At 40.5% G+C, this 27,987-nt stretch overlaps 1 protein-coding gene across 2 annotated transcripts in view; it reads left to right on the top strand.

The window, feature by feature from the left end:
- Positions 1-27,987, top strand: part of sema3aa (sema domain, immunoglobulin domain (Ig), short basic domain, secreted, (semaphorin) 3Aa) — a 64,282-nt gene that overhangs the window by 5,338 nt on the left and 30,957 nt on the right. Inside the window, exons 1-2 of one of the 2 annotated variants that reach the window (XM_067490475.1) lie at positions 23,968-24,451; positions 27,298-27,743. The exons of the other annotated variant lie outside the window; for it this stretch is intronic. Coding sequence (XP_067346576.1) covers positions 27,638-27,743 — 106 coding nt within the window. The 5' untranslated portion in view covers positions 23,968-24,451; positions 27,298-27,637. Of the gene's footprint in view, positions 1-23,967; positions 24,452-27,297; positions 27,744-27,987 lie in introns of those variants that run through there. 2 annotated transcript variants of the gene reach the window in all.

The raw sequence follows: 27,987 nt of genomic DNA, 5'->3' as shown, positions 1-27,987 counted from the left end.
AGCCCTTATGCATTTCCTCTCCCTCCATTTGATTGTTTTCAGCAGGTGTCACTCTGAGAACTTCAATCAAACATTGTGCTGCTGGGCAAAGAAAAACACCAGGGCCAAATTTGATTTTTATTGCTTGTGTTTGTTAACACAAATTTCTTTGTGCATTAGAAAGTGGATCCTGGTTATTTATGGAAAATGTACCTTGTTTATTGAATGTTTACTACTGAATATCATATTAATGTGTTCACTTTTTTGTTCCATGTTGTCTTTGATGGCGTGTTCCAGATTTCATCCGAACATCACTGGGTCAGTTGTTCGTGTACGTTTTTTTAGCTCTGGACTGTGTGAAACGAGTTCTTGATTTGAGCCGCCTTGCTCTCAATTGTTCATTCTGGCTTTGATTTGTCCAGCTGATGTTGCTCAGACACCCAGGTGTTTCTCATCAGTTCCGTAAAAGGGAGTTTACTACTCACCCAAACCTTTCCACACCTAGAGGTTCCCTTTTTCCACTGCTCAGATTTCAGCTTACCGGCAGCGATAAACCTCAAACACAAATCTTTGCTCTTTTAGATACGGGGCATGTTAGGGCTTTACAGAGAAATTCAAGATGGAAGGAGGAGCGAATGAAAAATGTTGTGATCTGTTTGTTAGTAAGAGTTTTTTCCACTTTAATAAGACTTTTCCAATTGATCACGGACTATAATCTTAGACAGAGTCTGCTTTATTGTCAATGTAAAGTAATACTTCAAATCCATACTGCTTTTTGTAAACCTTCTAGTAACTAGAATAGGGATTTTGACCTTTTTTTAAAAAAAATAATTAATTAACATAACATTTACTAATAGAATATTGAATAATCAGCTAATTATTTCAGTTATAATTTTGGGTTTGTTGTAGTTCACATCATTACATTTCTCAGATGTTATGAGACGGAATTAATTTGCTCTGTGTTTTAATGGGTAGCAGGCACCTGTCAGTAAAATACCGCTTGGTATTGTGAGAGAGGGCGCTCAACCTTCACAGGGGCCATGGGCCAGTACTTAAAGCTGTTTCAAAAGCCTGGCTGAATTCACGCCTCTCCATTTTAATAGCTCTTGGCCCCACTTTTAGGAAAACAGGCCCGTCCTGTTCATAGGTGCACATGGAACAATTTTATTTGGCACAGCTGGAAATTGTTAAGGTGCAATGGAAGGGGACATGAGTCTCTTGGCTTATATTGTCACAAGCTATGCCAGAGTTCCCTTTTCATTACCTTCCCATTCAGAAATTTATTTTCTGCTACTCAGTCTCGTTGTTACACTGACAGGGTGAACAGTTCTGAATGGCTGAACTTTGTTTATCTGCTATAGAGCAGTTTTCTTTTTGAGACCATTTCATTCATTCAGTTCAGGCCTGGGTGTAGCAAAGGATTGTGCCTATCCTTTGCTAGAGTGATGCCACTCAACAAGGCCAGGTTTTGACATATTCACTTCCTCCAAAGTAGCCTATTTTGCTGAGTCAAAGAGAGCATTTTATTATAATTTCTACTTTTTACCCCAAGTTCCTTACCCTAGTGTGTTACTCAATTTATTCTTTCCTTTAATTGTACCAGATCTTTGAAAACCACAGTCCTAAAAGAAAAAAATCAGAGGCCATTCGATGGCATGGCTGGCAGTGTTGAAACAAGCCCTGCATTTGCACACACACAGGCTCACATAAGAACTCAGTCATTCACACATCTGGTTTCAGTTTCAGATGCCTTTCCTTATATATTTTCCCTGTTCATCCTCTCTCTCTCTCTCTCTCTCTCTCTCTCTCTCACACACACACACACACACACACACACACACACACAATAGGCTTTTTATCCCTTCTAAATATGGCCCTGCTCAACCACAGCCACTGTATCCAACTAGACCAATGAATCCCAACATGTCATCAGCATAATTAAGCTGTTTAAATGCAGGGAGCTGAATGTGTCGTGCATTTCATTCAGTGCTTACAATTTCATCATATAGGTCAGGTAAAGTATTTTAGTTGATCTTTATGAAGGGCAGAAAGGAGAATAAAGAGTCTTCGGTGACCGCGGCATTTTGCAAAAAGCAATTACCATCAATCATTTTGAATTTTGTGTCAAGGTGGCCTGGAGTTTGTTCCAGTACCGTGGAGAGACCATTTTGACAGTAACATAGAATCCTATATTGGCTACAAACAGGAATGCAGAAGATGAAACTTCCTATTGGACCTAAAGGGGACATGCTCTGAAAAGTAAAGCTTGCCCATTGACAATCATTATGTCCTTAAAAAGCTAATAAACTGCTGTAGAACACAGGCGATTAGATGTCATTAGAAATTGGATCTAAACGCATTCAATTACCCACTAGCACAGACTCTTTGTGAAAAAGGTGCCTTTGAGTAAAATAAGGTGTAGATAAAAAAGGACATGCATTCAAGCAAGGACACAAAAGCAAAGAAGTTGTACTCGAAATTATTTCCTGTCAGTGTAACCACAACTAGTGTACTTCACAAGCCATGCCCTCTTTGTCATCTATCATTTCCCACTTGACACTAAAAGCCACTACTGCCCTGTACACACGAGAAGCAACTGTACACACATAATAATCACCTGTGCCCAAGTGTCTTCCTGCGAGTGTTTATAGTCCCAGAGAAGGGAATTGACAGATCCCACTTCTGTTGCTCCTGCCTTCGGCGCAGAGCATTCCAGCACTCTGCAGAGGTGTTGGCTAATTAGTCACCTGACCTTTTGGGTCAAAGGTTACTGGTGCACCCAGCCTCAGGGGAACCCAGTGATATTTTAAGAGTTTGATTGTGGGTACTTAAAACGAAGAAATACCCTCAGGCATCTGACGGCAGACTTAAGTGCATTACCTGGGTCACATTATGACAGGTGATGGGTATCAAGATGAAGCTGTTGCATTTTCTTGACCCTCAATGCTCTGCTCCTTCAAAGCTCTAAGGCTGTAGATGATGATGCAAGGCAAGAGGGGTAGTCCTTCAAAAGATGACCTGAAATATTTGCTTTGGGCTTTGGTTAGAAATTGCAGCATATTCCCTGCCTCGACTGGAGAGGCCCAGGGGATCAGGGATATTATGGCTTATCCCAGGAGCTGCAGCCCAATCACAGCCTCTCCTCTTTTTTAAATAGACTTGGAGAGTACATACAGATGTCAGGTTTCGCAAAGCACATATGCAGTTTACATTGTTAACAAAATAATATGATGAAATATTTGAACCCTGACACACAGGCTTTTCATGTGTAGCAGCCAACCAACGAGCTATTGAACTGACATAACCATTGTCATTAGCAGATTGTGTTAGCTGATGTTAACTACCTGATAATGCTATCACCCCCTTAGTTAAATGGACAGAGACACTACTGTGGTAGGAAATGATTGAAAGTGAGAACAAATAAGACAGTGTTATACATGATTTACACTTGTGCATTTGTAGATTTTGTTTGGTTAATAGGAACATCACCCTCTAAACTTATTAGACATAGTAGTGCTCGTACTTTCACTTATGCACACTACTACAAAGCTTGACAGTCTTGCTGTGCCTTTTATCCATTACTAAGCTATGGTTGGACAATAGATTTGAAGACAGAGTTTAGGATAGTCAATAACATTAGGATAACAAACATTATCTGTCATCACTTACCCTATTTGGGTCGCGGGGGATGAAGCCTATCCCAGCAGTCACCGGGCGAGAGGCAAGATCCACCCTGGACAGGTTGCCAGTCTATCTGAGAGCCAAAGAGAGACATACACAGACAGACTCTCATTCGCACTCGCATTCACACCTATGGGCGATTTTAGATTCACCAATTAGCGTAACATGCATGTTTTTTGGACTGTGGGAGGAAACCGGAGTACCCGGAGGAAACACAAGCACGGGGAGAATGACATCTCCACACAGAAAGGCCGCAGCCTTCTTGTATTAATAATTAAATATTTAAATAATATTAATTAAGTGACTCACATATATAAAAATATGTTTGGTGTATTTGGAGTCATACAGTTTATACGGAAACATCTTATTTTTAATGGCCCAAGCAAAGGCAGTGATCGAGTAGAGTGAGAGCAAAAACAGGTAAAACAAAGAGGAAACAAGTGCCATAACCCACAAACATGGAAACCTCATTTGCAAGCCCCGGCCTCTTCGTAATGGATCTCAGTCTGTAATCTTCTACATTTTTTGGCAGGTGATACCTGACATGCATAAACCACACCATTCCTTCCCACTGATCTCCCACTATATCTTTACTACTTGCCACCCACATTGAATATATAGCTATACATACTGGAGGTCTTTGAACGAGTGCTGTCACTCTCCATTGCCTCAAGGGCATTTGAATATATTGCAGATGACCTACTACACCATTAAAATCACCAAGCCTACGAACAGCACTGCTGCTCAGGTGTACTGTGTGAAAGTGCAAGCTACTGTATGATTTACTGTAGCCTGACATGATGCATATGGCGTTTGGGGGTGTTACATGCATTTTTCAAATAGTTCAGCTTTGCAAAGACTTAACCTTTGCTCACTGGCAAAATACTTGGAGAAGTAGATGCATATATAAACCAAAGCTTATTCAGAAGACTGTCTCATTGTACTGGAGCATGGTTGCAACAATTTATTGTTTGCTGAGACCCCAGTTGTGATGGTCGCGGTTTATAAAGATTTGTGGGGGAAGAATCGTCTGTCGCCTTTGCAGTGCTGCTGCGTACTTCATAAGCATCCTTGCGTTGTTGCTGCAGTCCCAGTCTTTCTGTGGTGACCGCAGTGCAGTACTGTGTTTTGTTTTCCTTTGTTTGCAGATGGTGTCTATCCATTGTCCTTCCAGTTAATTAATCCTCTGTTGTGGTTAAGAAAAAAAAGAAAAATTCAGCTGGAAACAGTCAGTCTGATTTAAAAGGCTTATGGTATCATTTATCATTATTGATATTATTTATTTTATAAATATTGCATGTGATGCTGAGGACTCATTTTTTAATAATTACTGTTGCAGTGCAGTATACAATTTGTCACCATTGACCGTAATAATTTATAAACTATAATTGTACTTACCTTTGTTTTGTATCAAAACCCTGCTGTTTGCCTCCCACTGTTTCTAAATCCACATTTTAAGTAATGGTGTAATTGCACATTGAGCAGGAGCAACAGGAGGTTTACAGAGTGTGTAAAGCATTAAGAGGCCACACAGACTGTAATAGGTCTGCCCCATCCTGACTGATAGGTTTACTTTATTACAACAGGCAGAGTACTGAAGTTCCCTCAAGGGATACATACCTATCTCTATGACTGATGGAGATTTTAGTCACAAGAGAATCCCTTCTCTGTTTGGGGAAAAGTCTTTTTACTTTTATTAAGGTGTATTCCTGAACAGTAATATTTGGCCAGTATATGAACAAAGTGTGAGTGGAAAGTTTGAAGTTCAGGCTGATAAGATATTGAGGATATGGGGGATACTGGTTTTGCAGTGTTATTTGTTTCCTCTCTGTCTGCTGAGGATCCGAGTGAATGAGCTCCCCAGTGCACGGAGGCCTAGCAGTTAGGAAGTTTGGAAAGTGTGAAAATAAGTTAAAGGCGCTAAGTTGTCAACCAGCCATCAGGCAGCAGGGTGGATGTAATGAGCTCAGTGTGTGTGCATGTGTGTGTGTGTGCTTTTGGGTGAGTGTGAAAGAAAGGGGTATTTTTGATTGACTGTTACTGAGTTGTAAGTTGCTTCCTTTTTGGAGTCTTTGTCTCTCCTCTGTTGCATTCTGCATATTTTACACACCCATTCAGGCAACCGTTTGTCTCATTGCAATGAAAAGAGAACACGATAGCTTTACCAAACAGTGCAGGTTATCAGGCGTAACTGCTTTACCAGGCTTTTTGTTTGCTCACTAATCCCTGCAAATACAGATCAATGAACACTATTAAAAGTAAGCTAAACTTCATTTTCCGCTTGTTTACAGTGGCCTATTGCTTTTTACACTGATAACAGAAGGACATTATTCCATAGGGGTAGGTCTTTGTAGGATTATTGAATTAAGGTCAGTGCTGGTGTGCACCTTTGCATATTGACCCCAGCAAATGTTAGAAAACATCACATATTGATTCATATTAGCTCGTTAGGTTTATAAAAGTCAAGCACTGATAGATGGTGGTCCTTGGCCTAAAACGTGTCAGAGTGCCTGATGGATGTTCAGCCTGGGTAACATGTCAGCATTGATGGAGGGATTCTGTACTGAAATGCTTGTGAGTATTGATTGGGTTATGCAAATGAATGCAGTGTGTGGGTCAGAGCAGGCCTTTGGGGGCTGTGGATGCATTGGTATGAATGTCAGCCAAGGTTGGATCCAGTCATTCTGCAAAATGTGTGTTTAAGATGGGTGCGTGTCTAGTACTTTGGTAGCACAATGAGTGAACAGGATTTGGATTTTTCGTATTTTGGTGTTTTTGCTGTGAGCACAAAGTTGACCAATTTCCTAAAACATTTCAACCACATACTGTACGAGCTGGTCAATGCCAAAATTGTGCAGTAAACATTTACTATGAATGTAATTGTGTGGTTATGAGTGGTGTGGAATGTAGCCATACCAAGAAAAATGTGTGACTCAGAAGGTTGTGGTTGAAATTTAACCACAAACATCTATCTGAAGTTGCATGTTGCATCATTGGTATGATTTTTAAATGTTCAGTAAGGTGGTTTTTCCTCACAGTTTTCAAACACTTGTTTCGGACTTTGCATATGTTAGCAAAAAACTCAAACAAACTATAGATAGGACTGAAATTGATAGATACTCTTAGAGAAAAAAACAAGGAAAAAACAGAGGAGAATTTTCCATTAAGTCCTGTTTACAGTGAAGGCACTTCCCCTTGACTTGTGCAGACACCGTGAATCATTCCCTAATTCACAAGCACTTGAAGCTGAAAGGGACATGCCTTCTGTCAGTAAGAAGGTTGACACTTTGATTTGGTAAAATAAATGGTCATATGTTTAGCTTAGAAATGTCTCTTGTTGCTAGGGCCAAGCTTAAAATGTGTCAAACTGAGATGACTAAAATCCATTCAGATGTACACAATTTAACCCTGGCAAAAACATTAAAGGATGGAGAGAAATTAGTCTTAGTACTGGAAACAAATGCATTTCTCCTGATTCACAAATACTAACAAGATTTATAGAGGTAAATAAGGATTTGTTAGTAATTTGTGGGGTTGCATTTTCCAGTCCACAAACAAATATCAGTGAATTTGAAAAACTTCAGTCTTTAAAGTTGATAAAATGAAAACCAGATGGCTCCAGAATATTCCCTGTAGATATACTGACTGGCGATTAAATAGTACATTTATGAGCCACACAGATTACTCAAAAGCAGTTTTCTAAATGTTTTTATTTGTGAACTAGGCAACTGTATTTTTTTCCAAAGTTGAGACTGATTTCTCTCGGTACTAAATGCCACTTTTGTATTGTACAGACTGTTTCAAGAGATTTTCTTGAGCCTTTTTTGAAAAGGTTCAAATACAGTTCTATAATTCTTCTGTGGCCATAGAGGAGGGAACATCTGCTTCCACCATTTATCGCTATCTTTGAAAATCTTGAGTGTGGTGTAGATTTCCCTTTATATTTTATCAGTAATTGCTAACAGAGTTATCTTTCACACTAAAGTTACGGTTATTGTGTTAGTTTTGTCACCATGTGGCAATTAATCTTATCTAGACACTCCTCTAGACAGAGTAGCTCTGTTAGATATCGTCTTTGGAGCCTGATGATCTGACAGTCCAGACCTGTCATTGCCCGATAGCAACTGTTACTTCACTTTCCAATAGATGGCTTTCCTGTTTGGATTAGATCAACATGAATAGATGGTGTGGACAATATTGTGACAGATTGTTTGGTAAAAGGGCCAGAATGGCAGAAACACAATACCTGCTCTGTTATAGCTCATAATTGTTGTATCCAAGCAAGTCTTAAAAGCTCTTTTAAATCATTCCCCCACTGTGTGAATATCTGACCTACAGATTTGCCCGCATCATGTATAATGCCTCTTAGTGCCGTAATGCGTTAACCTTTGACTTGGCTCCACTCTCTGCCTTTGCATAATATTTTTTGTATACCTCTCTTATAAACTCACCTGCACTCAATACATAGGAAAAAAGGAAGAGGGGAAGGGAAAAAGCAGCAGTAGATCACATGCCTTCATAGCTGTCCAACAGTAAATTAAAGCGAGGAGCAATTTCCTGAGGCCCAATTAGCAGAAAATTGGTCCTGTCTGTTGGAGTGACTCCCTTGGGAGGAGGGAAAGTTGGCGGAGGATGTTGCTGACAGAGAAAGAAGGTAAACTCTGTTCAGATCATCGCATTAGAGTGCGAACTACAAATAGTACAAGACGGTAAACCGTGTTGATTTGACAGGCAAAAATAGTTGCAGTGATGATAAGAATGAGGAAGGTTAACCAATGTATGTGAGAGAAATTCTGCGCTACGTCTAAAAATATGATTTCATTTTGTCAGGTCATTTTCATACAGGCAACCTGATATCTTCTTGTTTGACCATTTTCAGTTGGCATAGTGATTTATGAGTACCACAGTAACGTATTGCTATTTGTTTCAGACATTTAAATACTTCTTTTGCTGCAGTGAGATTTTAGTCAGATCATATGTAAACATAATTTCTAGCTGGTTGGCAAGACCTATAACAAAGAGCAAGAGAAAACATTAGCACTCGAGTGTTGAATCAGAACCGCAGAGTAGCTGGATTGACTTTTACTCCCAAAAAAACAAACACTTACACTCTTCTTATAATCCATTTCTACTTTCAGGTGAGACAAAAGTCAAGTATGTTTTCACTCAAATCACAGAACAACCACATCACTAATGAGGCGAGATGTTTTAGTGGAAATGAACTGGGCTTTAATTTAACCATAATGGAGAATTGATAACGGAGGCTCCTTAGTAATGAATGTGGGGTTTTTGGATGAGGTCCAGTGCCTCCACAAGTTAAACACTGCATGTGCAGTCAACCTCACACGCATTTTGCCCTCAAGCCTTTCGCTGTTGATGACAGTGATGATGGACTTGGGCTCATGCAGAGAGGGAACCGGGTCAATGTCAGTCCTGGGATCGACCTGTCCCGGGCATTAATGTAAGTGCCCGATTGATCCTTGTGCAGAATCCTGTCACAACAGAACTCATCAACTCCCCTAAAGTCATTGACCGAAAACAGTAACATTAATCTGACCATTACTTTTTGCTGGAATTTGATCCAAGGGTGAAAATCTTAGCCTCTATTATCAATATAAAACTTTCTCTCCACCTTTTTCTGGTGTGGTGATGCACTTTTATAACATAAAGTTTGATAACCGTTTTTAACTGCTTGATGCAAGTATTTATGTATTTAATAAAGGCAAAGCGACAAACTAATATTTATCAAAACAGTATGAAATATAACATATAATCTAATGGATTGCATGTTGCAAAACTGCGATTAAATTTATTTTAATGAATCTTTTTGTCATCAACATTCATTTTAAAATTGTTTTATCAATAAATATTTAATCAACAAATGTTTACATGTTAATAAAACCTCTTTGAGTTCTGTCCTATAATAATTTTTAAAAGGAACATATTTGTTTTTGTTCACCAGAACTACAAGAGACAAAAATAGCTTCTGCTCCGAGTGCCTGATTTACCCTCTTGGTTCATTAATTTTCTTCTTTTAAAATTAAATAAATGATGGCCAGTTCCTGTTAATACATTTCAACTATTCAAAAATAATCTCAGATTGTTTTGTTCCATAGAATCAGAGCCAGTCCAGATGGCCCAAAAAGAAATGATTTTGTTTCTGATTGGTGCATATAGAAAAGTACTTCCTTTTAGGCGTGTAGTCATGCAGTAAGATAAAAATGTTTGCATTTTGTAAACTGAGATACTAATTTCAATGAAACATTATTTTGCACAAATAAAACATTTGTTTTACACACTTTCAAACTACAGATTTAACGTTTTGGTGTTGTATTGTTTAGTTCTGTCCCACTGTGAATGTAGCATTTGCCTCTGTGGATCCATCAAAGAGATGAGGACATGGCAATCCAGCACTGTCTGCTTCTCTGTCGTTCTTTGCTGATAAGATTCAGCTCTGTGTCTACTCATCCATCTAATTATCTGTCTACCTGCCTGCCCCTGTCCATCGCCACCGTCCTCTATTGTTATTCACTCCAGGCAGGACAAACATGACTCACTGACCTCTGGCCATTAGGGGCCTTTCTACCAAAAGGGAAACTGTGACCCTTTTACCTGTAGCGCTCAGGGTCATTGAATGCCACTGTTTCAGTGCAGAACATGCCATAATATCATTTGAACAGAGCATGATTGCTGTTGCCATTTGCTGTGGCCACGTTTCATAGCCTCAACCCAACTTAAACTATGGCTGCTAAGAAGACAAAAGCACAACCCTTAACTGAAACCAACTGAAAACCTACCTACTTTTAAACATCACTGAACATAAGGACAGAGGTTCTCCTGCACTTGGAGGTTAATATATAATCACCCACTCAAGAGTTTCTTCCCAGATCTCAAAGACACAGAGGGGGCTTGACCTGGATTTTTGTAAAGCTCTAACTCCAGGCAACAGTCGTACCATTCAGGGATATCAAATCTTATCATCTTCTCTCTTTTTTCTAAGTAGGATCACTTACTTTCATAAAAGCTCTGGCTTGTAACAATAGGCCTTATTCTCTGGGTGATTGAGGTACACCTTTATGGCATAGCCCTTGTTGCATAGGAAGGTAATTTCATGGCTCCTTCCTGCAGACACGAATCAGACACAGTGCTCTATTATCAAGCCCTGGATATTAGGCTCCTAGGTAGGGGATATTAAGCCTCTAAGTGTGTGTGTGTGTGTGTGTGTGTGTGTGTGTGTGTGTGTGTGTGTGTGTGTGTGTGTGTGTGTAAGAGAAAGAGATGGCTGGTGACAAAGCGAAGGAGAACGTGAGTTTATTTGGTCTTCTTGAAGTAATAGAAGAGGGACGGTGAGGTTGGGGAACTGCTTTCAAATGGTGCTGTGCATGATGTATCGTGCTCTTGTCGTGGTGGCTGCCATTATGTCAAAGAACAAAGGGGTGTTTATGTCAAGCCTGACTGATTTGGTTTTTATTAATGTCTTACCTCCCTTTCTCCCCCACTACCATCCAAACATTATTCCCCTCCCCCATTTACAGTATATTACCTCTGAACAGTGCTTTAGAGACCATACTGTTTTCTTTTACATTTTCCTCCCACTCTTTAACACACACACAAGCTGTGCCGGGTTCTTGCTCGACCCCTGTCTCAGCTGGGGCCTCCCTGAAACGTGCCATGCATTCTCCCAGAGAGGATGAAATGCACACGCAGACATTCATTCTCACTTGAGTTCCTCTTTCTCCCCCTGAGCCATTTACACAGTGGAAAAGGTTAATTGCTTGAAACACCAGCGGTGTTATTTCAGCTGATTTCAGAAGCATTGTATTTGATATTAAACAGAAAAGAGATTATCGTGATGATAAAGTCTGTGCCAGGAGATTTTTTTGTACATGTGAATGGTATATGCTCTAATTCTTGTGATTAGCAATGGACATAACTTTAAGAAGATAGACATAAATAATAAAGCAAAACCTTGTGTTTTTTAATGTGGCAACCATGGTACAAGAAAACCACATGCACTCCCAGAGTAAGAAAGAGAATTCAAAGCAGCTCTAAGGTTGTTAAATCATTTTCAGTTGAATCTGCCTTTACGCTTAGGGTTGTCCTGTCTTCACCCATGAGTGATGGTCCATGTGTAGAGAATTGTGCTAATCCCTCATGACCACAATGTGCACAGTATCATAACCCCAAGAAGACCATTAGCATCATAGCTGTGGTTGATCAGTTTCTACAGCTCAGGGTCAGTGCTAAGTTTACTCTGAGCAAGGTGGAGGCCAGAAGTAGGAAAGACGTGCATCAATGTGAGGATTTTAGAAGAGAAAGATGACAGAAAGAGACAGAAGGGGATTAACTGAAGGAAACTTTTGGCTTGACAAAGCAGAAAAATTTAAAGATGGCAGCTGATTAGTAGCTGAGGATGATTGGGATGTCATATGTTAACCTCATCGTGGTGCAAAGAAAATAAAAGTTGAGGGATTATCAGTAATAGACAAATGTGTTGTCTGGGAATCATGGAGGTCTTAATATGCACGGTAGTTTATTCCAGGGGTCCTTAATCCTGGTCCTCAAGGATTCCTGCTCGGCTTGTTTTCCAACTAACCATGCCCTACTCTGTTGATTACCTGGATCGGGTGTGTTCAGTTGATCAGAAGCTGGAAGATAACATTTTCTTTGTCTTCCTCAACTCCACCCTCACCTAAAATGGTATCTTCCATCTTCCCATTTGCTGGGCACACCGTATCCAGGCAAACAGCAATGTGTATTGCAGGTTTAGTTGGAAAGCGAGCAGAGCAGGGGTCCAGAACAGGTTTGAGAGCCCCTGGTCTATTCAGTAGGGGTGGAGATATTTCATGCTTGACCTAGTGGTGAACATAATAAACTACAGATCTATTATGTTGAGAACATTGAGAAAAAAATCTATATGTAAAAATTCACAACAGCATAAAATATCCTTTAAATGTTGAATGTTTTTATTCATGTTCATTGTAATTTCTTATTCGGGCCTTACGCCATTGTGGCATTTTATAAATTATAATGTTTAATTAAACCTACGACTGTTATTGCTGGCAGATTCTGCTTCTATCTAACCTCCTCAATAAATTTGGCTTAATCAGTTGTATAGTCAATGAAAAAAAAATGTCTCTGCATGTGTTAACTGTGTGTTTGTGTGTGTGTGTGTGTGTGTGTGTGTCTGACTCTGTAAATGCTCAAATGCATTAGATGCAAGAGGCGTCGGAAAGGCTAGCATCGTCAAACAAATTACACAAAAAGAGAGGGAGCCTGTGCTCACACGATACAGTGATTGAGCTTGAGAGGTAGAGTGTGGCATTCTTTAAACACACTGTGTTTGGCTAGAGGTGGTGTATTCAAACACATTATGGATAGGAGAGATGGGGGTTGTGTAGCAAAATGCATTACAGAGTTGGAGAGGTTGAGGGAGTGCAACATTCTAAACACATTATGCTGGAGCAGCGATGACATACTTAAACAGAGTGTTGATGGAGAGTGGAGAGAGGGTGGGTCAAGAGAGTTTCTGTTTTATTTCCGCAAGGTTTGTGTGCTTTGTCTGCCCGTTGAGTGCTGAGTGAGTTTTGACATCAGCTCAACACAGTATACAAACATATACTAACTTCCCGGCGTGATTCATGTCACCTAAAGCACCCTAGAGGGTTTATTGGCACAAATATACACTCAGATACATGAATACATTCACCTAAGCTTGAAAATGTGAAAAAACATATAGATGCACATCCAGTCTTTGTTTCTTTTTTTTTTCTTTTTTTTTTTAACTTGTAAAATCACCTTGCAGAATCCCTCCCAGAGCTACACTCCTGACCCCACCGTCATGAGAGATTAAGCTCAGATCCAGTAAAACACTTCAAGACATGTTCCCCCATACTTTTTCTTGGCACTGCGTCCAGCCCAATTAACCTTACAAGCAGGCCCCTTTTCACATTGCCAACTCTGAAGCAGCAGGGGCACCTCATCCCTGGCATTCTTCTTTGCCTGGCAACAGAACACCTTAAACAGTGCAGTAAAAAAAGAAATTTAAAAAAAGCACTCTTCTGCTCCTGTGGCGGCACTCACGTCGAATCTTTTCAATTAGCCAGGTTGACTTTGCATGGCTAATTAAGTCCTCATCCTTGACGAGCTGTCTGACTTCTCCTCCAAGCCTCTTACTGCAGGCTTACAGCCCCACAAGGGCCACCGTCCAGACGGATTGTTGTCCAGCTGGAATGGGATTAGCAGTGCGCCAGGGGCCTGAGGCCCACAGTCCCTGAGCCTTTGTTTGAATCTGAAGTGTCGAGTTGGAAGGGGTGAAGAAGGGAGAGAGGATTGAGGTAATCCTCTCCTCTTCAGGGCTACTCCTCAGAGGAGCGAATCCCCAGTAAAACTCTGAAGGCTGTAGACCACCAGCCACTATCAGAGCCACTGTTTACCCATCACTGCCCAGCAGGTAGAAGGCCTAAGAAGGCCCCGACATCAATTAATCTATGTTCTGATGGGTGGTGTCCAATAACCGTTATTAAAACATGTTGTCCCCTGGTCAAGCATAACATAGGAGTTGTCTGGCAGGATTAGAGGCCTCATGCTGTGTAGCAGCACCACCTATTTTTTTTTTGCTTTGCACCCAGCACAGCCAGATTATTTGTATAATCAACTGAACTGCCAATCTCAAACTTTTTAACAGACCTGGGCAAAACAATATTAGTATACCCAAAGAAAAACTAGGAACTCTGAAAGGATCCCTTAAGGTCAAAAGTAAATGTCTGTGTCAAATGAGCCAAATGATTAAAAAGCTTATTATAACAAAATACAGTCAATGTAGACTCATGACTCTTAAAAGCACTTGATTACCCCTCTGGCGTGCAGATGTTAGTAGACATGTCGTGGCTGTGAGGTGTATAAAGCATGGTTTCACGATACACTGTGGGTGCAGATAATAATAGATGATTCCAAAGGTACGTATTGTGCCATGGACATGTCTTATTTTGCTCTGTTGGGCTTGTCTACATATTTCCGCTGACAAGTGTTGTTTTAAGGTAATCTCACATATAGAATTGAAGAAATGTTAATCACAAAAGCTCTGTGGAGGTTAAACTTGTCAGGTTAGCAAAATCCTGACACCAATAAGACAGCGAGTAGTTTGTTTTAACGACTCCATCGTTTTAAAGGATTAGAGGAGAGGAAAAGGGCGGACTCCTGTAAAATGTCTGGTTAGTCACTGCAAAATCAAGTTTCTGCTATGGAGACAATGAGGTGTTTGTTCCTGGAAGAATTCGTTTTTTCAATCTTCTTTAGATACGATTTTGTATAATTTTACCATTCTGATGACTTTTAGGATGCAAATGCACTGTAAGGATTAGCTTGTAGTGTGACCTCTCTTTCTTATGGTGCACCTGTGCCTGTGAGTCAGCTTCAGCATTGAGCCAATACCAACAGGCTGTCTTTCATCACAGTGTGACAGAAGCACATGAGATTAGAGAAGAATCCACAAAAAACAACCACATTGAGCTGAGGGATAATCCAGAGCCTAAGCATCAGAGAGAAACAGGAGGACACTGCTTCATCTATCATCCAACAAGAATCCACCCCGAAGAAAAACAGAGGGACGAGATGTGCTGCTATTGTCCAACCTTGCTAGGACAGGAAAAACAGGATATCATGAGTGTCTATGATTGGGATGATTAGCGAACCACTGTGTCTCCAGCCTGGAAACTTGTGATGTTATTGGAGCAAACAGTTGCTCCATTTGTTGACATTCACACAAATGTTTTCATGTGTTCAGCTTTTTTGCTCCATTTGGAAGCAGACAAGTGTGTGAAAAAGTTGGCACAAATGCAGTATTGTCAATGATGAGCATTGATGTGAAGCTCTGAATAGAGTTCAGGCTTCAGGGTGTAGTCATAAAGTAGATTGTAGTTGTGCAGGAAAAAGGAAAGTAAAAGCTTGGCTAATTTGAACAGTGCCCCATTATGCACCATTCACTGCTCAGGTGACTGATGTGGTTGCTCAGACAGTCAGTGCTCTACATCTTATTTTACAGTTATTACAAAGGCTTCAGTTCAAAGCCCTGATTCAGTTCCAGCACATATGCAGTACAGCTGTTTGAGATATTTAATACATTGGTATCATCTTAATCTTTTCTTTTTATCATCAACCAACGGCCCACCACCTACAAAGCCCACCCACACCAACATACATTATCTTGTTGGCACTCCTTATTGTAATGCAAGATGGCTAGAAAACAGTGAGGCTGTATGCCATTGCATGATGTTTGTGTGTGTGTGTGTGTGTGTGTGTGTGTGTGTGTGTGTGTGTGCGTGTGTGTGTGTGCGTGCGCCTGTGTGGGGTGAGCTTTGCCCAGTTCTCACCAGCAGGACCAGAGGCTGTTTTTAAAGCTGCATTTCTTGCATCAGTTCTCTGGGACGTCAGGACTGACGGGTCAGAGAAAAGGAGCCTCCAACTGAAGAGGAATGAGATTGATCCTTTGCCAGACAGCATCAGCTGGGGGCCACCGTCCACTCGATTTTTCCAACAAGTCCCTGCCCCCACAAACTCTTCCCGATACACCCACTGTCCACCCTCCCTACACTCATTTCTGGACATGCAGTGATAACAGAATTTCCGGAGAACTGTCCAAACACACTGCCCTGGGTTGCAGTGTGTGTTGTTTTGTATGTGGTGCAAATCGGGATTACCCTGTTAGATGGGGATTGGTTGCCTCTGCATTGTTAGAATTTTACATGAAAGTCCTGTTTGTTATGTTGAGTAGTGGAACAAAGCTTTATAGCTTTAATATCTGTCTTGTAAATTGATTGCATGTTCTGTCTTCTCCCTCTAATTTGCCAGATGCAAGGCTGGTGAAGCCAGATCATTAAGCTTGAGCTCAAGATATTTTCTCTCAGACCCCAGATGGACTGTGTTGTGCTGGTCAAAAAGTATACAAATGACACACTGACTTATTTATTTTAACAAAGCCTGTTGTAGAGACACAAACTGCTGACATTTCTGTTCCATTTTTTCTCCTCCTCTGTCTCTCTTGTTTTCTCACGGTCAAAGGAAGTACCCAGAAGGTCACTTTGATCATTGTCGTTCTTCCTGATCTCTACAGTCTTTTTTCCAAGTGGGACAGACATTCTCTATACACATTTATTATAAGACAGTAAAGAGTGATGGGGTGTTTCATTTGCCATAATGAAACCCAATCACCCTGTGGACAGTGCTTTGAATCTATCTGTCCAGTGGTTTAATAGTTGAGCTGTGGAACAGAATTACTCTTGGTCTTCAGGCTGTCAGCAAGGAAGGTATTCCTTTACATCTTAACGGATTGAAGTGTGTGGATGATGATGAGATCCGTAGTGGTAGGTTGAACTTTTTTCACCCTTGGGACAAGATGAAAAAGAAGGATGGAAGTTTTGTTCTTGGATTTGGAGTAAATCTGCTTCACTGTAGCTGTAATATAGTACACACACACTGCAGACCAGTGCATAATTCTAAGATCATGTCACATGAAAAATCAATTATTTTTAATGGAACCCTCATGATTAGCTGATTCACCAGTGGGAACAAAGTAATCCCGTCAAACTTATTTTGCAATAAGTTCAACTTTGGTTAAACTTTGACTTAATTTGACTCATTGTTAAAAGACAGTAAAAATGTTGCTCCTTTTAAAACATTTTTTAACTTGCCGTTAAACGTCCTCTAAAAGTGTGGAAACACTTTTAAGCCAACAGCACCTGAGCTAAGCTTTTTTACCCTTTGGTTGTATTTATTGAATAAAATAATGCACAGTACTGAGAATTAAATGCCCATATATAGAAGAAGGTAATACCCCAGTTGAGTCTAACATTTTCTTGATTGGCTAATGTTTTAACACTTTAGATGTGACAGAGCCTTCTGACGTCTCTTTTTACTACACAAGACTGTTAATATAATGTTGATTGTTCATATAATGTTATATGATATTAAATGCAAAGAACTGTAACATTTCTGTAACAGAACTATAGCTTGGTCTCAGATCAGAGACCACAAACTTCGAAGGAAGTTCTCTACATTTTCTTTGTAGGCACGTGGCCTTTGCAGACTGTGAAGAATGAACTGACGAGACACGGCTTCAATGATTCCCTATTTAAGTCACTAGCTGTTCCCTCTTGGATGTGGGCAGCCAGGCAGCTCAGGTAGCAGCTAGCTATTTAGGTAACATCATGTACAGTAACACATTTTTATGAAACCTTATTTAAAGACACCCTAGTTTTTTTCATCATGTGTCAAGCGGATGCCACCACATTCCCTTTTCATTGTTGACAAGCAAAGAATGTTGGGATAGGGTGGACCGCCAGGGGAAAAAAGGGCACATTTGTCGACTGCTTTTTAAGGAGCTTTTGAAATAGGACAGATTTGCTGCAGTGGGGTGACACATCTTTTGAAAGATGAATTGAGACACAGCTTACTGACTTACACCAAACTGTACAACCGACAGTTTGCTGGTAAGTTTCTACCTGCCTGATATTTGCCAAGCAAGTGTGAAAGATTATTGTTCACTTGTCGGAAGTTTTAATTGGAACTTCTGGGACGGTGTCATTTGGTTGTACCACTTTTAATCGCTTATGTCTGTCAATTATACTTGATTTACAGGGTGTCAGCAAAGAGACAGCAAATGGGAATCATCAATTTGAGAGCGAGTGATTCCACTGAGAGCACAGGAGATAGCAGAATATATCGTTAACATGGCGGGATGTCCTTTAGTTATTGCTTGTCGAATTGGAGAAATTCATTTCAGTCATTACTCTTATCACGAGCGACCTGTCCCAGGTATAAGCTGAGAGTCTGCATTAGTGTGCGTGAGTTTGTGTCACTTGTGTTAAGCACATAACTGCTTCAGAAGTTTGGGAGGCTTTTTCTTTTTGTACAGGTGGGACTCATCACTCACTACACAGGCCTGACAGAAGTCTGTGTTTACACAGATGGTTTGTATTCACTGAAGGCCCTATATGAATGTTGTAAAGCTAGAAGAATACAATGAATTTGTCTGCATAGATTAATAAGTGCATGACAGTTTGGTTCTCAGGGTTACATGGGGTTTCATAAAAAAAGGTTAAGACAACAGACATGAACTACTTACCCCATGCAGTGGGGCACAAAGACTGCCTAAGGTTCCTTCAGGTTGCATTATGACCCTGATAAATTTGAACTGATAATAATGTGATAATTTCTTCAGGAGAACTAGGACTAGGACAATAAATAAAAGACCTAATTATCATGTTAGAAACGGGGCCCAAACTGTGTTGAGGAGGATGGTCTCTTATCAGGAGGAAAAACAGAGTTAAGTAATAAAGTTGGTACCGGTTGAGCAGCACTGCTGCAAATCTGCGGGGAGTTTTCTTCTGTTAATAAAGCACAGAAATGTTTTCCCATCATATGGAAGTGTTAGTGTTTTCATGCAGCTGGGGTAAATCACAGTAGAGAAATATATAGTGACTGACTCACTCACATGCCACAGTGAATCTACTAGACTTTCAGCAACCAAGCTAAAATACATAAATTTACCTTCAGATAACTTTGCCTAAAATCATATGGTAATGATCAGTGTGGGGCTCACTTCTCCAAAAATATATTGTTCACATTCATCATTTCAGAAGGAATATTATCATTATGCTTATTTCTCTCTGCAAGCAGTGATTGATTGTGCATGTCACACAAATTTTTGTTACAGTCTAACCCCGAAATTGGCAACTGCTTCTTCTTATACCTCTAAATAAGAGGTTATCCCACTTGTATTTCCCTGTGAATGATCGGGAAACAATTTTAAATGCAATACTGCAGACATCCAATATGTAATTAATTCTATAATAGGACAAAAAGTACTTTTACATTTTAAAAAAAAGATGATGTATCTGTGTTCTTTCTCATCTATGCAACAGATGCAATTGGAAACAGCTAAAGCTAAAGCTTGTGGATTTACAGACTCCTATACTCCATTCTAAAGGATACTTAACCTGACAAACCTAACCAAATAACACTTAAAATTGAATCACCATTGCATTGAATTACAAAGTTATTTGTGGTATTGCTCAACACAGTGAGAAGTAATTTTATCGAGTCTCATGTTATTTCTCTATCCTAAATGTCAATGTGATTGATGTTAAAGCCACCAAGCGTTAGTCACTGAATTTGAATCATGTTTCTGTTTAAAAATAAAAAAAGCATTTATGATGATAGATAAAACTCTGTAGCATTATTTTCGACTAATCTATTAAATCAGTCAAATTTGTATTAAATGTATGTATGTAAATGTATGACACATGTACTGTGATGTGTCAGTTGACCATTACACACACTCAGTAGCATAAATGCAGTTGGGTGTCTCTCTCTCTCTGTCTGTCTGTTTGTGTCTCTGTCTGAGTCTCTGTCTGCTTGCATCTACAGTACCTCACCTTATTTAACACACGTATTCTTGGAAGCGAATGTGAGCCATATTAAATCTGAGTCCACTGCTGAGCAGTAATGCGAGCGCCGGCAGTTAGTTTAATATGTTTCACAAGCGTGTAAATATTTAATAGAAGAGCAGGATTGAGTGCTGTGTCACTGTTCCTGCCCTGTCAGCCATACAGACGTACAGCAAGTAATACTGAGAGAATTTCTTCCTGACAGGAGAAATTTATGGAGCAGCCAATGGATTCATGTACAAGTTTTATTCTTAACCATATTTTGTCGCAGTTGAATTCTTGGACGATGTAACCTAGACGTGGATATTACAAGCTGTTTATGGTTGCAGAAGATGTTAGTTGGCATAGATGCTGAAGATATTCAAATTGATATGTATGAAACATGATGGTGACTACCAGCATTTCAAGCTTGGAATGTATGTTTGGGGGTATGTTTGGTATTTTGTTTCTGCATACCGTATGCTTTGAAAGCATGGTGGGAGGTCAGATTTTATTTTTTTAAGCATTTCTTTATCCATGTTTTTAAAAACCACAGGCATTCCAGTCCCTTTATAGATGCTCATCTTGAGATCCTAATCAGCTCAAGAGCAGAGTATTTGTGTAAGACTTCAACAAATAATCAAAGTTGGATTAACAATAATGTGATGCCAGTGGAGTGACGTTCTCGGTGGAGAACAATATTTATGATGATAATTAATTTGCTTCTTACAGAAATTGCAGATAGAGTTGCAAAACTTTTTGAAAATTGTCTACAGAGTCAAGAAGGAAAAACACAACAGTTGTTGAGAAGACAAACAATACAGGCAGCATGGATTGATTGTTTATTGTTAAACCCCACATCCCTAAAGTGGACTGATTGTAGCTTCTACTGTAAAAATGTACTGGTTTTCTTGTTTATTAGTCAGTGTCAGTGTCTTTAACCTTAATAGTGCTGGTCTGACAAAAACACTCTTTGTGCAAATAAATGTCGGTAGGCTTTGGTGGAAATGGACAAGAAAATAGGAAGAAATATCTTTTCAATTGATTTACACAAGAAAGTGGATAGGAACATTGTATTCACTGATTTTGTATATGTTAGAGCACTGAAAAGTATTTTATAAAATGACTTGTTTAAGGGTGGTGAATGCCAGCAACAGTATTTCTTCTGTTTGGAGCAAAATAGAGAAACTTGGAAGAACGTTGGTGTCTGAAACTAAAACAGAAGATTTTTAAATGATAACATAGCGGTTGCAGTGAGAGTTGTGTGAAGTGCTTACCAGTCTGAAAACAAATGGGAGAACATTGTGTGGTAAGACTCAATGACTCAATGCCAGATTTTTTGTGATTATGAACTGATGTTAAACTTAAACTGCAATAGAAGAAATGCAGACAGTTTTTAAGAACACATTCGGAAAAAGACACTAAATTGGGATTTTCCAACTTAATCTAAATCTGAGTGGACATCGAATAAATTAGGCCTAGGCACCATTCTTCCACCATTCTTCAGTCTCATTACTTCACCATCTTAACAAATCCCTACCACTCAATTAGTTTTCACTTTAATATCGGCAGAGAAACTAATGCTCTTTGAAAGATCTCTCACATCCTATTGGTGTTGACAGTGGGTGTAGATGGGAGGCAGGGGTGAGGAGAAGCAGATTTCTCAGAGCACTAGAAGCTCCAGGCTTTGGCTATATGGAGGGAATAATGAGCTTCTCCACTGTTGTCTCACCCCAACCGGGGACTTAAGTCCTCCCCCAACAAACCTCCATTCACAAATGGTGTGTGTTGCATTTACATATACATACGGTTTAAGAGAATCCTTCAGGTCTAGGATTACCCCATGCCCTCCCTCACTTTAAGATTTCTATTGGTCCTTTCCGCATCAGTGACGCTTCATGATGAGCTTCCTTTGCTCTCAAACGACTTAGGAGTCTTTCATCCCGGAGTTGGAAGTTGCTCAGTCATTCATGTGTAACATCATGCTTGACGTTTAGCTGCTCTGATTTTAAAAAATCCAGCTGTTTGACATGTAGCGTACGGTACTGTAATTTACTTCCAAAGAAGAGATTACACGTCTGCTCTGGACACTATTTTGTTGTTGCTCAACAAGTGCACACCAGCTGATATCAGGCGAAATGACTCCCACGTTCTCCTCCCACATGCCAGCAATGAGTTTCCCCACGTCAGCAACGAGGCTTTGCAGGAAGTGATTGCATTTTATGAATCAGTGTTACGTTTCAGTCACATTTCCTTGCTTCCTGTAAACGGTTCCTGAACTGCCTTGTTCCCCCATCATCACATAAGCAGAGCGGACACATCTGTGTGAGACAAAGCTCCACAGGAGACTTTAGTCACCAGAAGATGAATGGATATGAATCAGCAGTAAATAAATACACCAACCACTTCCGTTCATCCCTCGTTGCTACACGTCTAAGCTTTGTAGTGTTTTTTTGCTCCCATGGTGCAGCGTGGTTCCTCTTTTGTTTACTTATTCTATCATTCTGGTACTTGCCTTGAGTGGATGTGGAAACTGGATTTGCACGCATGGAGCTGCGTGTATGTAGGTGTAGATGGAATGCCTCGCTGGGAGAGATTACCCAAGATCGGTCATGCACTCTTTGGGGTTGCGTGACCCCATTGTAAACCTGGAGGCTGCCCTTTGACCTTTTGAGAAGCAATGAAATGGAGGGAAACCTCCCATTTCCCTCCACCCTTCTGGTGTTGGAGGAAGCATTGTTAATGAGCTCTAAAATGTTTTTTTAATGAAACCGCCACTTTGTTTGAAGAGTGAGAGGAGGGCAAAAAGAGCATGCAAGAGCAGAAACAGGTGTCAGCACTTGACTGTGCAGACAACAACTTACGGGACGATTTTCATCTTTCTTGTGATTGTGACAACTTTGAAATGAGTTTAAAGTGTGTGCCTTAACTCACATAACTGCCAGACCTTCTTGTCATCACACTCCACAGGTCTTCTCTGGTAAAATTATCCCTGTATTTTAGAAACATTAGAAACCCTGAGCTGACATGGAGACATACTTTCAGGCTTCATATACTGTGATATATAGCTTATTGTACAGCTCTCAAAGAGAGAGACAGATTTACAGAGTTACAATGATTGCTTGGACAGATGTTTTTTCTTTTCCTTTTTTATTATTTTCCCATGACCACATGTTCAGGTAAAGGTTTGCTGTATTACTTGTGGAACTGGTGAGTTATTAGGTGATCTTTTTAAAGCAAGAGGTGTGTGATGAAAAAGTTCAGAGTTGCACTGTTATCTCCATAACTTATGTTCCTCTTATCCTCTGTTTGGCTGTAAAAGTCATCTCTATCTCTGATTCCATGTGCTGGTGTTTCATAATTTCGCTTTCCTCATTTGTCATCACTTACTACGTTTTTTTACAGTGTCATCAGACGTGGAGCATACAAAAACACACACCACACACCGAAGCGTCTTTGTTTTGGCATGTGATGTGAGCAGCTTTAGGGCTTTGGTGAACGGTTCATCACCGCACAAACAGAGCTGTGCACACCCTTTAGTTGCTACAGTTCTTCCTCTGTACCTCCTCCGATCCTTCCTGACTATCTTAGTCCTGCTTCCTGGACATGCCACATGCTGAGTAAGGTTGTTGCTGTGTGAGCTCCAATAACACGTAGTCTGAGGTTGTGTTTGCAAACCGGAAGAGAATAGGAGGAGCAGCTTCTGCAGTAAAGGGAAGTGATGACTGTCCCTACCTTGAACTTGATATGCTGATTATCGGGACAGTAATTACTTATTCTTCTCTATCAGTGGCAATGGCCTCAGGACATAGGGTCAGTTAGGATATGAACAGGATGGTTTGTAGGCGTTTGCTAAAGAACACGAGAGGCCAAAGGCCAGTGTGTGCGAAATACAGGGTGGAACATTTCCAGTGTTCTCTGTAAAACAGATAACTGGGGTCACGTAATCATTTTGTCTCACACACACACACACAACATTAACAGTGCTTCCCGTGACGCCGGATGAAGATACACCATCATATCAGTAACAGCACATTGACAGTCGCCACACACACAAACCTGTCTGACGCCTATCCCCTAACTGCTGTGTCCTCATAAGCAGGGTGTCTTGTGTCCTCTTCTATTTTTACCAGCAGGTGCTGAAAGCCTCTGGAAGCTCCTTGTCAATGGGCGTCTCATTCCACCGCCAACGGCGTGTCACCATTTATTAAGTCGTCATTACTCATGACCACTGCGCCTGCCGTGGTGCCAGGGGGTGTCACAAATAGATCGGCATGCATAGGTTGGACTGTTGCTGCACTCCCTAAAGGACAACCCATGAAGGCGTGTTACAGCACATCTCACTCCAGTGGTGAAGATCGATGCAGGTAGCCAGGCTTCTATTAGTTTGGCTAATGCAGATAAATGGGATGAAGGGGGGGATAAGGGCAAAAGAAAAAGGCATAGGGTGATGGAGTGGGCTGAGTGAGGGGAGATGGTACTTTCATGTGTCTGTCCACACATGTTTTTTGTTTTGGGTAAACAGCTAAAAAGGCTGTTTAAACAAAAGGGATGTTGAAATATGGGGATGTGCATGCCATGGCTTTGGAAGTGACTACACAATGAAAGACGTGGATGCATGTGTGCAAACACATTCAACAGCTAGAAGGACAGACAAGCAGTGTTTTTTTCATTTCAAACCACATAGCAATCCTATCAAACTTTCCCCAGTAACTTGAAGGTAAACATTTATTACAAGGTGGTTCATGTTCCCATGTCGCTACCCATAGTTATATTAAGATTGTGGAAACCACCAAGTTAAGCTAAGATCTATAAGGTTATAAGACACTAATTTATTTGGTAATAACAGAATGCAAACAAACTTAAAATGTTCATAATGTCAAAAATGTAACATAATGGTGAGTACGGTGGTTAAAGTCAAAGCAGGAATATAGACACATCATTTGGATAATAATGTTATATTTTTCCTTTTTTTTTTCCTTTGAGGTTTCGACCTCTGGCTCTTTAGCAAAGGGATTGATGGCTAAAGTTACCAAAAAACTGGCATTGGCCTTTGAAGCTGGTGTTACTTTATTGCTTGAGGCACATATGTCCTTTATTCAGAAATAATGTACCAAATGCCCTGTCTAAAGGTTCTAATTTGATGTAAGATCAAAACACACAGTATCAGATCAGGTATGCTTTATAATGCTGCACTGGTGGGAGTGCTGGAATATGAGGGTAACTATATATCACAAGCACACACTCACCATCCTCACTATATCAGACCAACTCTCTTGGTGTTTTCGTTTTTGTGTCTAAGGGTGTGTAAGTTGACACATCAGCACTCCCGTTTATCAAAGCTTTTATCGCCTCACCACTGCTATGTCACTCCCTGAAAGGAAGCAGGAGGTGCCCACTCACACTAAAACACCTGCAGGGGGCTCGCAGGGATTGAGAGGAGGCGTGTGTGTGTGTGTGTGTGTGTGTGTGTGTGTGTGTGTGTGTGCGTGCTTGGGGGTAGGGGTGTGGGGGGTGACCCGTCTTGCTGATGTGAATGACTTTACCAGAGACAGGATCCGTCTCAGACTATGCAGGTTAACTGCCAGCATGTGTTTTCCTCACCCGGTAGATTTCATCTCAAAAGCTATACTCTTTGTGGGAAAATTGGAATTTATGTAGATATTTCTCCTAAGCATCCAAAATATGTGTATACAAATGCTTTGAACTAAAAAGAAAACGGACAGACCTTTTTAAATAATCTTCCCTGTTATGTACTTTGTTAAAGCGGGTTTGGACTCCACATGATATGTTTATTATAGAAATTAGACCCTGCTCTTCTGTCTTGCGTGGCCTCGATTTATTTCTCATTACTTTTCCAAAACCATGACTGTTTTCCTTCAATCGTGTCAACCAGTCCATTTCTCACCAATTCTTAAATCCACCTTAATCCTAAGTTTCCTTGAAAGTGTCCGAAATATGCCTCAAATAAAACAAATATTTAAGAGAATATTCAAGGGTTCCCTCACTCGCTATTTTCAGTTGAAGTGATAGTCGAGTCCTATTTGTGAAAACAAATTTCTGTACATTTGCGGAAGTTTTGTTAAGAATATAATCACACTTCATGACCCTGTGCTGAAACAGCTGCAGCACATAAAGTGACCATCATACGATGATGACCTTAAACTTATAAATTCCTCCCAAATTCCTGTTAAGAGCCTTTAGACACAATGTAAAAAACACTCCTGTCTCTATTAAAAGCCTTTAAACGGCTTTTGTTTTACAACTAGGTGTTTATTCGGAAACAAAATCTAACAAATGAGTCTCAACTTTTTAAGCCATGAACAACCTCCTTTAAAATTTTACTACAATCTACAATTGTGTAACATCTGGAAAACTCGTGCTGCTGAGAAAAAAGAACAGCTACTACACTGAACTGTGATTTTGTTTTAATCAATCATATATATATTATATCTATTTTTATTAAATTACATTTTTCAACAATTGGACAATGTTTTGTCTGACATTCATGTACACGTGCAAATCGAGAAGAAGGCAGAATTAAATCCAGCAGTCTTTTCCAAGGTATAAACATTTAAAGGTGTGATGTATAGACGTTTAAGATATAAACGTTTTTTTGCATTTATTGGAAGCTTCTTAATGAGATTTTATAATAATTTTGATCTTTAAATCCTTTTCCTCCTATTCGTGGAAAGGGTCATAGGGGCACAGATGCAACTATGAGTAAAATGACCCACAGAGAGAGAGAGAGGAAAAGAATTAGACGGTGATAGAGTAAGAGTTAAGAGATAATAGACTTAAGAAAGAGAGTAACATGAAAGGAAATAAGGGCGGAAGAGATGACACTATAAAAACCTTATCATCCACCATGCTCCTATTCACTGTACTGATTCCATCGTTGCTTTCAAGTCATCCCGCCCCCCTAACTCTGTCTCACCAGCACTCCCCTTCTCTCTCTGCCTCTCTCTCTCTCTCTCTCTTCAGCTGCTCTCCCTCCTCCCCTCTCTTCCCGTGGATGGTGTTGCTCTCTCTCTCTCTTTCTGTTTCTCTCTCTCTCTCGCAGTCTGGTAGAGCCGCACACAAGGATTAGAGGGTTGGTGTGAGTGTCTGCTCAAAGAGAAGAAGCCAGAAGACAGAAAGAGATTAAAGAAAAATTTCTAGGAGAGGACAGCCTCACTATTGTGGATAAGTGATCTGATTTACCTTTACACAGGTTCTAGCTCTCTGCTTAATCACGCCAACCTGAAGCCTTGCTGAGCCCTCACCTGGGAGAGGACTGATAGACCAAGGGAGCATATATCCACGGGGAGCCATGTGAACAGCACCCCTTCACCTACTTCAAACTACAGTAGTCCCCCAAGAGTCTGCTCTCTGAGCTGGGGAGCACAATCAGGATTTTTCCCCCTTCCTCCCTGGAACCCCTCCACTTTCAGGGCTCACGTGGAGGCACTCTGAAGTCTTGGCGTATCCCAGTGGGAGAAACTCATCTCAGCGCACTGGTCGGGGTGTGAGTGCCCCCTGGTCTGGAGGCCAGCCAGCAGCACTCGGGCACCATGGATTACCTGTTTGGGATTGTAGTGCTGCTGTGTGGGGCGGTGCAGCCAGGAAGAGGAGCTGAGCCCAAGCACAACGTACCCAGGTTAAAGCTGTCATACAAGGGTAAGCTTGTACTTTGTTCTGGCCTGACCCCAGCTATATGGGACCACAGCGGTTGCATTTAATGTAGACTACGTTGTCTAGCCTTTTATTTATTTTTCGCCCATGAGAGCTCTTCATCTTTTTTTCATCCATTCTTTTTTCTTTTTTCTCTTCAACTCTTGCTTTCCCTTGGTTTGCGTACAGAAACGGACTCTCTTTTAGCATTTTTTATTCCTCTCTCCAATCAACTCACTTCTTCCTTATT

Source organism: Channa argus, chromosome 21 (assembly GCF_033026475.1).
Source record: "Channa argus isolate prfri chromosome 21, Channa argus male v1.0, whole genome shotgun sequence".
Lineage (NCBI taxonomy): Eukaryota > Metazoa > Chordata > Actinopteri > Anabantiformes > Channidae > Channa > Channa argus.
Note: the sequence above shows the minus strand (reverse complement) of the source record. Positions and strands in the feature narration are given on the sequence as shown.